Source organism: Cinclus cinclus, chromosome 6 (genome assembly GCF_963662255.1).
Source record: "Cinclus cinclus chromosome 6, bCinCin1.1, whole genome shotgun sequence".
In the NCBI taxonomy this organism is placed as follows: domain Eukaryota; kingdom Metazoa; phylum Chordata; class Aves; order Passeriformes; family Cinclidae; genus Cinclus; species Cinclus cinclus.
In genome coordinates, this window is record NC_085051.1 from 58,380,010 (window position 1) to 58,397,076 (window position 17,067).

The 17,067-nt window shown below is 46.4% G+C and overlaps 1 protein-coding gene across 2 annotated transcripts in view; it reads left to right on the forward strand.

The window, feature by feature from the left end:
* The first annotated feature begins 11,342 nt into the window (after positions 1–11,342).
* The window catches only part of SLC35F4 (solute carrier family 35 member F4), a 111,234-nt gene continuing 105,509 nt past the window's right edge, over positions 11,343–17,067 (forward strand). For both annotated transcript variants that reach the window (XM_062494939.1, XM_062494940.1), the window contains exon 1: positions 11,343–11,445. In XM_062494939.1, the coding sequence (XP_062350923.1) occupies positions 11,343–11,445 (103 nt within the window). The remainder of the gene's footprint in view (positions 11,446–17,067) is intronic.

A 17,067-nucleotide genomic window follows, 5' to 3' on the forward strand; every position in this document is an offset into this window, starting at 1 on the left:
TAATTGCAGCAGGGATGCTAAGATTCAGTTTAGACTTAACAAGGATGTTTGGAACAGCTAAAGGCAGGTATGATAATTCTTCTCACCCTTTCTGACAAGTTCTCCTTGGAACTGAATTGCACAAGGCTTGTAGGAAGATAAATCCTTTCAGGTACAAGCTGAGGACCCCAACTTGTGATTGAGTCAGCAAAAAAGCTGTGTTCTCTGGCTCAGTGCTGGAAAAGCACCGGAACAGCAGCTGGTGTCCTGGAAAGATAAGAAGCAGATCCAGAAGGGAGCAGAGGAAGGTGGAGGGGTCCAGAATGGAGATGGCACAGGAAGAGGGACAGCCCAGCCCTTTGGAGCACAACTGGCATTGATTGCTGCTGACACTGAAATGGAATTACAAGTGCTTGAAAGCCACGAGTGTTCCCTCAGCTTCCATAATAATTCTGCATATTAGAGATTCCTCTGGGTTTGGTTTGATCATCTTGTCATCTCTTAAGTAGCATTTTGAGGCTACTTTTCAAAGCGGCTGCTTGTATTTCTGGTTTGTTTTTTTGTTCTTGGTTTTTTTTTTTTTTAAATTAAAAGAGAGATTATATCTTTGACTACACCACATAATATTGGTCTGGTTTCCCTCCTGCATCTCACTGAGTCATGCTGTCCCAGAGAGCTTTGGTCTCTCAGGTTCTGCTAAGGAGATTGATTTTTGCTCCAAGAAAGCAAAGCCTTTGTTAGCGTTTCATTGTCAGGCAAGGCAACCAAAGCAGGAGGAGGGATGATAAGTAAGTTTCTTATCCCCTGTGATCAGTGATTATCAGTGATTTATTTTGTGAGGTCCACTTGGACACCAAGGAGGCTTGATTTGGGGATGTCTTGAGCTCTCCAAGCTACCACTGAGTGCCTTGAACATAGGAAGTGCTAAGCCACAGTTAAATATCTGGAAAATTTGTGCTTTTGTCTCTGCACCTAGTTCCCTGTGTGTAAAATGAGGGTTTTCCATGCTAGTGATATGTTCTGAAGTCTAAAAAGTGATTTTGTTTGCAAAACTCCCAGTTTCTCATGTGATGAGCAACACAGAAAAGTCCCACAGGGAATAGTTCATGCTCAGTTCAGTGCAGAGGTTTGGTGCTGTGTGGGAAACAGGGGCTCAGCTCTCACACAGAGCATGGAAAAATAATCACTTGGTGTCTTGTCCCCACTGTGTCAGCAGCTCCAGGAGGTAAGAGACTTGCAGGAAAAAATAACGTACAGTAATTTCATGGAATATGGGTTTGGATTTGGGAGGATAAGCAAAATCCAGCTTTGAGGTTGTGCTGCTTTTTAAACCTTGGAGACGTGAGAGGGGATGTGTGTGGAAGGAAGGATGGGGATGGCTCTGTGTGTAAGACAAGGAGGATGAAGGGGATGAAGAGGATGAGCCATCCTTCAAATTGGGCATAAATAACTTTACCATAACATGGCTCTAACATGAACAACACAGCTTTTGGAAGTGGGGCAGCTTGCACAGGGCAGGGGGGTCTTGTCAGGGCTGCTTCAGAACAGCAGGGTGAGCACCAGGAATGAATTCACAGGTGGTAAAAGCCCACCCAGCACAGTCCTGATGGCACAGATAACCTAAAGTCTGGTGCTTCTGAACCTTTTAGTGCTTGGCCTTACAACCTTAACCTTGTAGTCCCTGTTCTTGATGTAATAAACTGAGAGTAACAGAAGTTTCAGATATTCATGAAATCTCCTTGAAATAGACACATTGCAACTGAATAGCTCACAGGGAGGCCATTTATTAAAAACAAAGGAAAATGACTGGAAACCAGTTATTTTTCACACCAAATGATAGGACACATGATACCACATTTCAATAGTATAATAGTCACAGCCCTAAGTTTAATAAATTCATTTCTCTTGGAGGTTATACAAGCAAATGTGTCACCTCCATGTTAGACTTGAAATAGAAACCCAGCACTGCCCTGGCTGGCACAGTAGGAGGTTTCCTGCCCTAGAGCATGACTTCTGCCAAGTATCATATTAAAAAATATAAAATAAAACTAAAAACTCTTCCACAGAACCAGTGCTTTGTGGTACCCTTTCACATAGATCTCAGTGCCACCTCAAGTACCATTTTTGTCATTGAAAAATGATGCTGCTGGCAGTGTTGGGTGTGAATAGAACTTTTTTTTCTTCATGAGTAAAGAAAAATTCTGGAGTGTTTTTCTAAAGATAAAGGTTCACATACGGCAAGAGGGAACAGCAGAAAATGAATCACCTCCAGACACTGAAAACATTGGTAAGTTACATTACTCAGGAAAACAGCAAGAAGTGTTAAAAATTAAAAGTAATATATTTAGCTAAAAACCAGTAACAGCTGGCACTGTTCTTGATGAAAGGTTTCATAATTTATGTGATGAATAGCAATCAGTTTGGATGTTTTCTGAATATGTCAACATGACAGCTCATTCTGGCTGCAGAATAGGTGGGTCTGGGCTGGAATTTAACAGGTCCTGTTAGAAACATAAGCCAAACTCTGATCACTGTGAAGACCAAAGACCCCATTTAAAAGACTTCAGTGTGATGTTTGTGTGATCACTACAGGAAGAACCATATTGCCATTTTCCTCCTGGAATTTAAATTAAAAAAAAATATGTGTGGCATTTGGCAAACACGGGATAAGGAGCTTTGTTATAAATAAGAATATCAGATGGAAAGGTTGCCCAGGGCTTGTTGGCAGTGTGGAAAGCTCTCTGAATAAAATATCAATTAAGAAGGAGAAAATGGGAGAGCTACACTGGGATCCTGCCTCTGAAGGCTGAAGCACAGAAAAGAACCAAGCAGCAGACTTGGAGATCTTGAAGGAAGAAGTTTTAAAATGCTTATGGAAACAGGAACAAATACCATTAGAAAAGTTTGTGTAGCAGCAGGCATCTCTGTGGACACAGAAATAAATCTCCAAGTAGAAGAGCTCACGCAGAAATTTCAGAGACAGCCATAAAATATGCTGGGGAAAACCTGGATTTCACTGGAACACTGTGTGCGAAAGAGATCTTTTGTCCCTCCCAAGCTCTCTCCTTGGACACAGGGATAGATCTCTGAAGAGCAGGGCCAGGTCAGGTGTTGGAAGCAGCACTGGAACAGCTTTGCCTTCGGTACAGGGTAAAGGCTGAGAAGTTGGACCAGCAGAGGGAGCGGGACACCAGATTTCCTTCCATACACCAGTGTCTAATCCAAGGAGTTTCCAGAGAGAAAGCAGATTTTAAAACGCAGGCTTTACCCACTGATCCTTTTGAGAAAGGGTCAGTTGATGTAATTTTTCCCCCATGCTGTGAAGCAGCTGCAGACGCAGAAGAATAAAGTCTCCAAATAGGCTTCACATATTTGCAAAGGAAATGAGGAAAAATCTCATTTTATATATATATATGTATTTGTTGTTGGTAGCGTTTTTTAGGGTACTGGTCTTCCAGTTTTGTCTTTAATGTCCTATCATGAAACATCTCAGATTGGAGGCAGATGAGATTCAGGAGTGAATACTCCCTGGGGCTGCAGCATGTGATGAGACCTGGGTAAGGACACTGGGTCAAAGTCCTGGGTTCTTTGGAGGAAGGGAACTGGGCTCCTTTGGCAGGGACTTTGGGAAGGAAGCAGTGCTGCTGCTGGGGCTACATATGGAGCATCACAGCAGGCCACAAGTCCTACATGTCCATTGGTGAGGCAGAAGAGAGTTGACAGCACTGGGCTGCGAACCTGGCATGAGGTGTGCAGGGCTCCAGCCAGACCTGTCACATGGCAAAGGTGCAAAAATGTGACAAACCCGACTGGAGCACATGCAGGCAATCAGAATTCATGAGGTCCTTCTGCAGAGGGGTCAGGGATGTCAGAGCTGCTTGGCAATATGACAGAGCCTGCAGGCTGGGGCTGGGCAGTGAGGGCTGATTGTGATCTGCTTGACTTAGCCCAGTGCGGCAAACAGATGGAAAGCAAAGGATAAAAATCAACCTCACCTCCACAGACAGTTCACGCCATAAAAACTTCATTCCCAAGAGCAAAAGGGCTCAGCTTGCAGCTGTACTTCTCCAAAGGGTGATGTACCATCCTCCCAAGGCTGACAGGGAAAGCAGAGCACAGCTAAAGGTACCATCCCCAGCCTGGGCGCTTTTCTTTCTCCACATACTTATCTTCCTGACTGACCAGAATGTTTTGAAAGGAGATATGCATGCACACACAGACTAATCTGAGTGCTTGCCCCCAGCCTCTGTTGGGTTGTGCTGCCCTATCCCACTCCAGGTACAATTTATATAATTCAGAACAGGCAATCACCAAATCCAGCCTTGGCACACAGCAACAGCCTTCTCTTGTGCGTCCTGGAAGTGACTCAGGATGAGACATCCCAGCCTTCAGAAGCACCAGGATGATGTTTTTTTTTTTTTTCCCCAAGCCAAATCACTCATGTATTTAGCAGTGACACCGAGGGCTTCATTCACACAAAACTTCAGAGCAATTTTGGATGTGCTCTGATTCAGTCTCGGACATCAGAAGGAGCTGAACCTCCATCCTTCTACAGGATGATCTGAAAGACCTGTGAAGGGCAGGGGACAGGACTCATTTTATTGCTTGGGCCAAATCCCATCCCTTGTTTCAATCTCCATGTTTTGAGAGTGGGTGCGGAGAGATCACTTTCTCCAACAGCACAAGATGTTGTGCTTCCTTCCAAAAGGAAGGAGGCAGAAGGGGAGATCTTTCATCTTGGCTTTACTGTCCAGAGTGTGGAGTAGCCTGAAGGAATTGCTCCGATGTAGGCAGGGAGAAGTGTGGCAGGGAAATGCTAAGGAATATTCCTTATGTATCACTGGGAACTCTGAGGAGCTATAGAACAGATCTAAAGACACAAGAACCTTCACAGTGATGTGAGATGATCGGGCCTCAGCCCATCAGCATCCCTCCTGTGTACACAGAGGGGAAATCTCTGCCACCAGGAGGTGGTAGAGATTTTTGAATTTTTTATGCTACTTTTCATGAACTCTTTATCTCCTCAAAACAACATCTGGGAAACGTCATAGGTGCAGATGTATTGAAAGAGCCAGGAGTTTATCATTTGCAAGAAAACTGCCTCATAAAAGTGCCCAGTAGTGCAGATTTCTTGTGTGTGCTACATTGTGGGTCCTGCTGATGTCAAAAGTTATTGAAAAACAATCACAGACAATCTCAGAGGAGATTTCTGACACCACATCATGAGCTCAGCACTGTCCTGACCACCATCCATCCAATCCAGACACTTCCCTGTCAGTGCATCTGCCTGATCACTTCCAGCCTCTAGATGCAGGGTCAGGGATAGATACACAAAATCTTACCAGGTGCTCAAGAAACTGGTGTGGGTCTAATCCCAGCTGAGTCCTGAGCCATAGCACAGAACTCCAGTTCCTTGGAAATTCCAACCAAGATTTATTCCAAAAAGTACCCCATGTCCTGTGCAAATAATGATTTCATTTTCCAATCCTTACCTGCAGTCACACTGGAATCTGGAAGTCCAGCAGACTTTGTCAGTCTGAATTCTCACTACTCCCAAGAAAGGTCTGCTGGTACATGTGGCCACAGCTCTGCTGAAAAGAGCAGAAAATTTATTTGTGGTGGTTTATCATTCTCAGATCCTGCTGAAGAAGTGGGAGTTGAAAAAGTAGTGCAATGGATATTGCTGTGTATCTCTAGTTGCTAAAGGGAAAGGCAAAAACATGATCAGTACATTGTAAAATCAGGTCTCAGCCCTCTTAAGTGATGCAGAACACAGTGGCCATGTGTTATTTGCATTTATATGGAGTTCTGTAACTGTTACTTTTATTTTGTCATTGAGACTGAGCAGTCTTGGATGATCCTTAGGGAGCAAATACCTGCAGCAACCACTGCAATTTCAACTGAGTCTCTTCTCTGCTTCCCTCCCTTTGAAACAGGCATCAATACATTGACAGTGCTACTGCTAAATAAATGTTTCCAGGAAATGTTTGAGTGTGGACTCAGAGGAATAACTACGTCCCCTTGCTATTTGCAAACAAAAATGATGAGTGCCCTGAGAGCTCCTTTCTTGCTGCCTTTAGTTAGAATGAATGCACTGAGCTGGGGGCTTTCATTTTTATACAGCATGGGGGCAGTTGTTAATTGGTGTCCCAGGTGGATCAGAGCATGGATATATCCATACAAACTGCTTTGGAACATGCAGACTGCTCTGGCAGCTTTCTCTTCCATCCTTAATGCCTTCTTTGTGTCATGGTTTCAGAAAGAATTGATTGTTTCTTGTTCTGCATCTCATCAATGAAATCAACTGGCATTAAAAAAGCTGCCTTGCTCATTGCCAAATCAAATCCTTTTAATATCTGGTGATGTTCTGAAATATATTGGAACTGGGTTTCAAATTTTGGTCCAAGCTGGAATCTCCCCAGTGTTCAAACAGAGGGGGGGAAAGCTCTTAAAACTGAGCTGCCAACTTGAAGCCTCTTTACACTAAATAATTCCATATTGCCAATGAGTCCTTGTGACCTTGAGCCCATCCTTCAATCCTGGTGTGCATGAGGCAGATTAAGCAAGAACTGGCTTTGCTCCAGTGACTTTCATGGTGCCACTTCAGAGGACAATTAAAGGAACTTCAAACACTACAGATTTTCTTTTCCCTATCTGTGGGTCCAGCTTCTTCATGTTTATGTTGGTTTTACACCAGTGCTACTTGTCTGAAAGGAGAACTGGATCCATAACACACAGAATAATTTTGTCCAAATGACAGGAGCGAAGTCCTCTTGGCCGTGACATTTTAAAGGTTCTTTTTAAGGTATAATCCAAGCCAAAATGACCTATTATTGTTAAAAAAAAAGAAAAAAACCCAGTGTATTGGAAGGATGAAAACAGCTAATTTGGAATGATCAACTTGTAATTAATTTTTTGCTTAAAACTCTCACTTGGCATTAAACAATCCTCTCTGTGCGAGTCCTTTTTTCCCTTTTCCACACATTCACAGGCTCACAGGTAAATTGCATGACAGACCAAAGCTGCCTGTTGTTTTTTCTTTTTTCTCTCAATCCTCCTAACAGCACAGGGCAGAGTCTCCTCAAAGAGATGAGATGACAGGATTGGCAGCAACCTCAGCTCATGGTGAAAAATCTCACCCTTTCTCTCACCTCAGGTAGACTGGAGAGGTCGGTGGAGGATGATGGAGAAGGAGAAGGACATGGAACTGGCATGGGAAAGAGGAGAACTGGGTTGTGCTCCTCAAAGCTTGTGTTGATCTGCTAAGGGATCTCAGGCAATGACTTCAACTCTTAAGCATCTTTTGCCACCACTCTTGCCTTGCATTTTCCCCTAAATCCTGAAGTCCTCAGGCTCCACAGTGACCTTATTGAGGCTTTTAGTACCTAAAAGGGCTCCAAGACAGCTGGAGAGAGACTTTGGATAAGGGCATGGAATGACAGGACAGGGGGAATGGCTTCACGCTGCCAGAGGGTAGGGTTAGGTTAGATTTTAGGGAGAAATTCTTCCCTGTGAGGGTGGGGAGGTCCTGACACAGGTTGCCCAGAAAAGCTGTGGCTGCCCCACTCCTGGCAGCGTCCCAGGCCAGCTTGGACAGGGCTTGGAGCAACCTGGGATAGTGGAATATGTCCCTGCCCATGGCAGGGGGTGGAATAAGATGATTTTAAAGTATTTTTCAATCCAAACCATTCTCTGATTCTCTGCTGTCCATGACCCTCTGGGCTCCAACATGGGGAGCTCTGAGCTATCACCACAAATAAGGAGCTGCAAAGGAGGAAATGATGCCTCTTGCCTCACAGAGAACAAACCAGAGGTGATGTGGTCAGAAAATGGACAGAGGAGGAAAGGTGTGTCTCTTCAGGCTCTGCTCACACCAGCATACTCACTAAGGGTTTCATGACAGCTCCATCCAGTGGGATTTGAAAAGCAGCTGTGAAATACACCCAGACTCTTGTTCCTTTCTATTTGAGGCTGTCTGGGAAAGCTGTGAGCAGCAAAAAAGACACTGGGACTGCAGAATCAGCAAGATGATCAGGAGACATTCACAACTGCTCTCTCACTTGAGAAGTTACTTTTGCAAACATATGGCCTGGGTTGTTGTTTGTTAACACTGTGGCCAAGTTCTGTGGCCAGTAATGGTGAAAGGCTTCTTTTTTCTCCTGGAGAAAGGCACCTATTTGTGGAATCCGGGGGAAATTCACCCTGTACAATAAGCTACAGGTTAAATTGATGCTTTTAAAGCTCCTTTTGGGATCAACCCTCAAATTTTAGTCACGGAATGGTAAATACACAAATCTCTCTGCAAAATCACTTCAGCATATTTATGCAAATAGTGACTTTGATGGCCCTGTTAACTTGAAGGGAGGAAACAAATCCCCATGTGCCCCCTCACCATGAGTCTTTTTCTTAGCAATAAATGTAGTTAATGCATCTTGCTCAGTGAGGTTTCCTCTGCACATCTTTAACTGTAACTTCCAAAAAGCCCAATTGCAGAGAAAGCAATTTGCTTGATCTTTCTGAAAAGAAAAATAGTCAGCATAGTAAGAATTCAGAAACAATACAGAGAAAGCAATTCATTATAAGCTTTCAGCAAGACAGACGGTATCACTGTGCATCCATTGCACAGAGTGATGTTGGAAGGGAACCACAGGCAGGAGCAATTTCAAGAATGGCTTTGCTTGTATTATCATATAGCGATATTTAAACATGCACAGCATGTCCTTGAAAGCCTAGGGATAAGAGGAGGAAAGGAGATGAAAAATTAAGCCTGAACTAAGGTGTTAGAAAAGCCTGAAGCTTAGAGTTGTTTCTGGGTACATCAGTTTAACCTTCAAATGAACCAGCCATTTCTTCCCTTCTTTTCAAAGTAACACTTTTAAGTCCCAAAATTTGACTTTGAAGCTGAGATCAATGCTGGTAATGTTCTCATAACACCAACTCCCACTGGAGGTGAAATTGGGAAGGGGGGGACTTGTGGTTTGTTAAGAGCTTCCACACAACACACCAGGCAAGTGATTTTTGCATCAACTGTGCTTCCCTAAGTAGGACAGGGAATTTTAATCCTGCAGAAGAGCTTAGAGCCTCACCAGCTCCTACTGACCGAGTAGCCCTCAAAGCCAACTAATATCTGGTCTGGGTCTCAGCTGCTCTGTCCCATGTTCTGGGAAATCCTGGAGGGGTGTGGGCTGCTTATGGCGCGCCACAATTAGAAGTAAAAGTAATGTCTTATGTCAATTGGTGTAGATTTGCCATGCAGGGGTCTGTGCTACTGTTGGACAAATAAAAAAAAATCTACACATTGAAAAGCATGAAAAGTCACTGATCTTGTTTCATAGCTAGCGTAAAAGGGGATGGGGAAACTGTGAAAAGAGCTGTGCCTTGAATTCCTGATTTATTTTGGTGGTTGGTGGTTGGCTTATTGCTGATTTGTAACTGCCCTTAGTATTACCCAGCACCAGGGCAAGACACAAGAAGTCAAGATCAAAAGGGTATTTAATATTGCAAGTGAATTTTCATATGTGCATCCACATGCCAGAAAACCTTGATCTTCAAAGCACTGTGCAAACACTAACCAGCTAATGACTCCCTGAGCAAAGCCACAGCAACGGCTATTTTTAATACATCTATTATTTGTTTGTGCTCATAAAAGGCAGTTTTGTGCCATCAGCTTATTTAGCCAAGCACAGAGCTGAGAAAAATGAATCTGAGTGGAGGAAGAAGTAAAGTGTATGGAATGTCTTGACTGGGTTCCCCATGTACCAGTTAATGAAAATGACTGGATGGAAAAGGAGTAAGTGAAGGTAAGTATGACAGCCACAAAAAAAAAAAAAAAAAAAAAAAAAAAAAAAAAAAAAAAAAAAAAAAAGTGAGTTGATTACTGGATAGAAATACATTTTAAAGGAAAAAAAGCTGGTTGCTAATGGTCCTTTCAGTCTAGCAGAGAGAAGCGTGGCATGAAAAGTCAAGTAATTCAAAGCCTAATTGTTGCCAGAGATAGAATTAGCTTCTGGAATGAGCAACAAAGCCAAATGGTAAATGCAGGCAAAGATTTTGCGGACATTGTACGGAGAGATGTTAAAGCAGGTGTACAACCTGTCTCGGTCCCTTTTCTTGCTGAACTCTCACTCGGTGTGGGATAGTGGAGCTGCCACCACTGAGGCAGCGTTTCCAAGTGACACAGAGAGGGACCGGGGCTCCTCTGGAGCGATGTGATGAAGGTGTCAGACCAGAGCTGGCACTCCTCTGGTGCGGGGACAAGCTGGGAGAGCGGGAGCTGTCCAGCCTGGGGAAAAAAAGCCTCTGGAAAGACCTTTGAGCCTCTTCTAGGGCCTAAAGGGACTCCAAGAAAGCTTGGCAGGGACTTTGGACAAGGGCATGTAGTGACAGGACAAAGGGAAGGGCTTCCCACTGTCAGAGGGCAGGGTTAGGTGGAATACTGGGAAGGAATTCCTCCTCCCTGTGAGGGTGTGAGGCTCTGGCACAGGGTGCTCAGAGAAGCTGTGGCTGCCCCTGGGTCCCTAGAAGTGTCCCAGGACAGGGCTTGGAGCAACCCGGGATAGCGGGAGGTGTCCCTGCCCATGGCAGGGAATGGAACTGGGTGAGCTTTGAGGTCCTTCCCAACCCAAACCATTCTATGACATGCACGGCGTGGACCGGTGAGACCCTCAAGAGTCCGAATTAAAGGACTCTGTCCTTCCTGTGCCACCTGCGGGGCTCAGACGTGAGGGCCTGAAGCTGCAGGACCAGTTCAGGACACGGCGCTGTCCCAGCCGGAGCGTGAGGCAGCGCCGCCCGTGCCGGGCTCACCCCGCTCAGCCCCGGCGGCTGACGGCGGCGCTCCCTCACACACACACACAAACACACACACACAAACACACACACACACAAACACACACACACACAAACACACACACACACACACACACAGCGGCCGAACCGAGGGACGAGAGACCCCTGAGCGTGCCGGGGGACACGATCCGACCCTCCGGCCCTCATCCCGGCCGAGCTGAGGCCCGGCGGAGCCTGCCCTGCCATCGCCGGAGGGCGGGGGCCGCTGCGGAGCCCGTCCTGCACCAGGCGGCGGAGGCCGAGCGAGCGCCCCGCCGGCTCCGCGAGCTGCGGCGGCCGCGCTCCTCCCCCCCCACCCCTCCTCCTCCTCCTCCTCCTCCTCCTCCTCCTCCTGCTGCTGCTCCTGCTCCTGCTCCTGCTCCTGCTCCTGCTCCTGCTCCTGCTCCTGCTCCTGCTCCTGCTCCTGCTCTCCTCCTCTCCTTCCTCCCCCTCCTCCTGCTGCTGCTGCTGCTGCTCCTGCCCTCCCGGCTGCGCTCGCCGTCCCGCCCGGCCGCCCCGCGCGGCTCCTTCCCTCTATGGATGGGAAGGCAGCACCCAACGGCGTGGCCACCATCGAGGACAGGATCCTGCGCATCACCGGCTACTATGGATACTACCCGGGATACTCCAGCCAGAAAAGTAAGGCTCCCTCCCGCCTCTCCCGGCCCTTCAGGGGTGTGTGTGTGCCGGCGGAGCCCGGAGGGTCCCGTGTCCCCCCGGGTGCTGCCCGGAGCCTCGGGGTGAGTGTGGGGGGACAGGAGCCCGCTGTGCCCCGAGGGGACGCGGCGGTTCTGCGGCTGGAGACGGGGGACGGCGGCGCTTGGCCGCGGAACTTGGCGGCTCCGAGCCTCTCAGGACTGGCGTTTCGGGGTTTATTTTTCATTTCCAGCCCTCCCACCCCCATCCCCGCCGGGGTTGGGGGGTTCGCTCGCCGCCTGCCCCGCGCCCGCCGCACCGGGAAAGTTTCGGTCCCGGTGGGTCCCTCCCGGGTGGGCGCTTCAGCTCCTGGATTATTCATCTTCCTCTCGAAACTGATGGGATTTTTTTCCAGAAAAGTGGGGAGTTACCGACGATGGGGTGTTCCTCCGTGCCGCTTTAATACCAGACACTTGTGGTTTAGGGGTTCGGTGTTGGTTCGTTTTTGTTTTTCTTTTCTTTCTTTTTTTTTTTTGGCGTTTCTATTTATTTATTTTCCTTCAACGAAGAAGCAGAAAAATAAAGCAGCTGGTCCTTGCAAAAATTCCCTATTATGTAATTTTTTATTATTATTTTTTTTTAATTTTCCTTTTGAAGTTTTTAATTAGGAGCAGCAGGTTTCTACCAGCTGGGAGAGCCTTAGTGGGTTTCTGGAATTCTGCCGGTCCCAGTACTCTGTTTGATGGGGAAAGTTTGGCTAATGAAAGAAATGATTCATTTTTACCACCAAGGAAATGTGTGCAGTCAGGTTTTATTGTATTAGTAGTTGCTTTGCAGTTGGCAAAGCAATGACATGCCACATCTTAATGAAGAGAAGAGGAATTGAGGCGAAGTGTGGGGCAAAATAAAGGGAAGGCAAGGATCTCACTTGGGTGAGGTGAGCACTAAGAACCAGACTTTTTCTTCTGCATATTCCCCTTGGAATATTCTGCTTTCCAGAACAGCCAGTGCAGTACTCTCCAGCTCCAATGCAATAATAAACCAAAACACAATTAATAAACTGCTAATATCAGAAAAACACACCAATGGGCTTTCTATGGTGGAGGAAAGCCATGCATTGAAGCCACTTAATAAACAAGAATTCCTCTGTGTAATAGTCAGCTGAAAAATCCAAGTCAAGCCCAGTGGTTTTACCCATCTGTTATCTGTGGCACACTAACATCATGACAGGTGTTATGGGTATTTATTTGGTGAGGTTGATTTTTCAAGAGTCTGAGGAGTCGGGAAGAAGCTCTGAACAATCTGTAGGTATGGCTGTATGTCAGTCCAGGGACTAGTTAAGTCTGAGCCAGGTGGGACCTGTGTCCCAAATTCTGTAGTGGCTCCAGGGTATCTCTACAGTGTGATTTACCAGAGAAGGGTGAGGATTCTGGCTTAATAGTTCGTTGCAAGTTTGCTTCGGTGGCAGAATGTAATTTTTCAGCCTGCAGAAACACTTCCACTGTGTATCAAGTTATAGATCTGAATACAGTGTTGTCAATCCAAGTGCTCTGTGTAGTGCAGTGGGAATGCCAGGAGAGCACTGCCTGGACAGAGAAAAGCTCTCTTAGACAGGTGCTGCAGATGCTACAAACTGCATCTGCTTAAAAATCAGAAAAAAGCATGCTAGGAGAGGCCAAGGCTTTCAGAAGTGCTGACTCTTGGGATTTTACTGCAAGTCTCCTGGCCTTTTGTGCCTTTCTGGCTGGGTGCTGAGATGAAACAAAATGATCAGTAGCTCAGGCTTTACTGTTTGAAGAAAATAAGCAAAATTTGTGGTTGTCATGTTTAAAGAGGAAAACTGCAAGTGTGTAAATCAGAGGTATTCCAGTACTTAAGTGCCTTTGGGTAAATGAAAGACAGGAACCCCTTCTAAGCTGTGAATACTTTTTAAAGCAGTCTCTTAAGTTTTGGAGTCATCATAATTTTTGGAGTGCTTGCAGTTGGCAGATGACTGCATTATCCTCATGGCTGTGTTGTTTGGGTTTATGAAGTACTTGAATGCTTCTCCAAAGATGTTCTGGCCTTACCCAAATTAAAACCAGGCATCCTTCAGGCATCATGAACATACATCCCCTTGGCACTCAGCAGGAGTCACTCTTGGAGATCCTGTATTGGAATTCTAACTCTGTTCCTGTGTCTTGGCCAAAGTATTGCCTTTGAGAGGTGCTGCTTCAAAGTTCTTGTCGTGGTTAATTATTGTCATACCCCTAATTATAGATGGATTTGATGTCTCAGTTTATTTCGGTGACTTTTGTCACCATTATTCCAACTCAGTTTGAGTTCAGGTGGACAATGCTGGTGGCATGCAGCGTGCTCAGAATTCCAGGTAGGTTGTGTCCATACCCTCCTCCCCAGTGCCCTTTTCCTGTCATGTGCCCAAGCCTGTGGCACATACAGTCATCTGCTTGTGCTGTCACCTTGCTCCTGCCAGGCCCTGGAGCATGTCTGAGCATGAGCTGCTGTCCCCAGGATGGCTTTGTGGCACCAGATAGGGGCCAGGCACCAGATAGGGGACATGGTTTGGGTGGTGACAGCCTGCTGATGGTCACCACCTTCCTTGAGGCTCCTCTTTGTCCCCAGCCTGCAGTGCCCAGTAGGGACAGAGAGATTTATTGAGGGAAGCTGCAGGCAGCAGTGGGTGGCTGCTGTTCTGCTCACTTTTGAGGGGTACCAGGAAAATGACAAGGAAAGCCCAAGGCTTTGTGAAATGTGCTACTGATTCGCATCCCTCCTTCAGTGGCTTGGCTTGTATTCAATGGTTTAACAGGAGATCATGCCATGGTTTCTGTGTGGGAAGGCTGAGGACTGCTCACAAATAGCCATGAAATCTAGTGTTAAAGCACTGTGGTGTTCAAGAGCTGTTATCACAAAGAACTGCAGTATTTTCTAGTGACTTGTGCCTCATCATCTATATTTGTGTCCATTAACCTACTTCAGACTTGGGGTGTGCATGTGATGATTCCTTTATTATTTTTAAGTCAGGTACTTTTATTAGTTTGCTTATTCTTAAATAAGTTGCTACAGAAGGAAAATACCTGTTTTATTTCCCTGTAAATCATCTGAATGAGCAGAAAAATGTATTTTGGTCTGGTATTTACATCCATGCCTAGTGCAAAAATCCTACATCCTGGCTTATAAGAAAAAGATAGGATTTTTTTCTCTCTTCCAGTTTGGGCTGAGATGGGAAGGGCGCTTCCTGATCACAGTGAACTTGTACTTGGGATGCATGGCTTGATCCCTCACTTCTGGCATTTTAAATGTGCAGACTATGTCTGAGGTATCTGGCTTTTGTGGTAAGGGAGGGGGGCTCTGTCTCTCTTCCAGCCAATTTCTTTAGGATTCATAATTTCCAGGGCATGGTGCTGTTGTAGATCAGATGCTCCATCACCTGACCTGGGGCTGCACATGGTGCTCTCACGTAAGCTCCCCTTGTCTCCATGTTTTCATGTGTGCAATTTCATTTGGTCTGATGTAACTTTTCCATCTACACAAACAGTGGGAGACTCTGTTCCCTCTCCTGACCTTTGCTGTAACTTCTCATTTTTCTCTGACTTTTCTGCTGGCAATACAATCACGTTTAGTGTCTCCAGGGTCGAGAATATGTATGGGGTTTGTTTCTTTTTTTTTGTGGGTTTTGATTTTTAGGTTTTTTTATGTTTTCTTTCCTTTTTTCCCCCACTCTTTCCAACTGCCACCCCATCTGCCTTTCATCTTGGTACTGAAACCTTTTTCACTTTCAAGATACAAAGTTCCTCTCCTTCAAGTCTGTCCTAACACCTCTTCTGTGCCTTCTGCTGTATTAAAACTACCCCAGTCAAAGTTTCTCATCGCTGATCTTCACCAAGTCAAGTTTCTGCCTGTGTTGTCTTTCTGGTGGAGCCCTTCCCTCTATCCACAAAACCTTATGTCTTGCAGGATGCTCTCAGCATCTCAGATCTGCATTTCTGTAATGTTGTTTGCTCAGGCCTGGATGAGCACAGCACAGCTTTGCTGAAAGTGCAGTAGTTCCTCACGTGGGCCATCACCTTCTCCTTTTCATCATGCTTGGAGAGCTTCTCGTAACTTGTGGCTGGAGGGTTTGATTCCCACCCCTGCGGGTTATGGACACCCATCTCCCTGAAGCCCTTGCTAGACTTTTAAACAAGTTCTTGTGGACATTATCCCATACTGATTTGATCTCCCTTTTCCCTCTCCTTCAGGTCTGACCTGAAACCATGGAGTTGTGTAAGCTCCTGGAAGCAGAAGGTGCTGTCACGTGTCTGTGCAGCAGCAGGACTGTGACATGGGGCTCACAGTGGGACACTGGGTGGCCATGCCTCTGGTGGTGTGAGCTGGGGAGCCCTTAAAGCAGCATGTGACTTTAGCAGTGCTGGGGGAAATGCTGAACCTGTCCTTGCCATGAGCACTGTGGCTGCCAGGAGCAAGCTGTGTGTTTTCCTGCTCCCCTGCAGAACAGCTCTAGCAAAGGTCTGTGGTTTAATTTGGCAAGTTCAGCCTCAAGTCAGCAATCTGAACTTAAGCACCTGCTTAAGTCTGAACTTGCTCTAAGCCACTGGGCTTTGAGAATGCATTCAAAGTTAAGTCCGTACTTAATTGCTTTGCCTTAATAAGACTGGGATTAAAGCATGCTGAGCCAGCATCAGTGGCTTGACAATTTGGTTCTCGCTCCCTGTGTGGAGGAAAAGGCTGTGGAGGGAAAAGCTACCCCTGAAACAGTGGAGAGAATTTTCTCCTGGTTATTACAGCGGCTGTGCCAGCAGCTCTGCTGCAGTACAAATCACATGGCAAGCCCAGATCACCTCTGTGCTCACTGAGCACCCTGCCCTCCTGGTGGCTTGTCACTTCCAGCGAGCGGAGCAAAAGCTCCATCTGTTCACTGGAGGCACCCAGCTGCTCCTCCAGCAGTTCCCACAGCCCTCCATGCACAGCAGGCACAACGGGAGGCTGGGAAAGGGGCACTCGAGGAAAGGTGCTTTGAAATTTGTGGTGGATGAGGCTGGTTCTGTTGAGCTGTGTTTGAGAGGTCTGGGGGGAGGAAGCAATGTCCGAATCTCTGTGTGTTGAAGCCTCAGGGCTGTGTTGGCTTGTACCACCTGTGGCAGCTGTCGCTGTGCCACCTGGTAGCATTTGGGTTGCAGGGACTCCAGATTCAAGGCTAGCCTGGAATGAGCTTTATTTCAAAGCCTTCCCTTTCCCCACTTCACGGGCGTTTTCCATAGGAGGGCTCTGCCCTGGGAGGGAGTGCTGCAGTGAGGGCTGGATTGCAGATTACCAATTTAAGAATTTCCCCCCTGCCCCAGCTCTGGGACACAAATGGATGTCATGGCACAGGATGCAGTCCTTTTGTAGTTGCTTTTTTCTCACAGACTTGTCTCTCTGGGTGAAAAAAAAAGTATGGCTGTATATCAGCACTGGTAGCAGTAACTTATGAAGCAATTTCTTTCAGCAAAACAAATTTTATAAATACTCCTTTGCTGACTAACATTGGCAAGACCAGGTTTGTTTTTTTAGTGGAATAGGGCCAAGCTTTGTGTGGATTTCTGTTTGTACTGGAAGGGGATGGCCTGGCAGCCTTGCACAGGT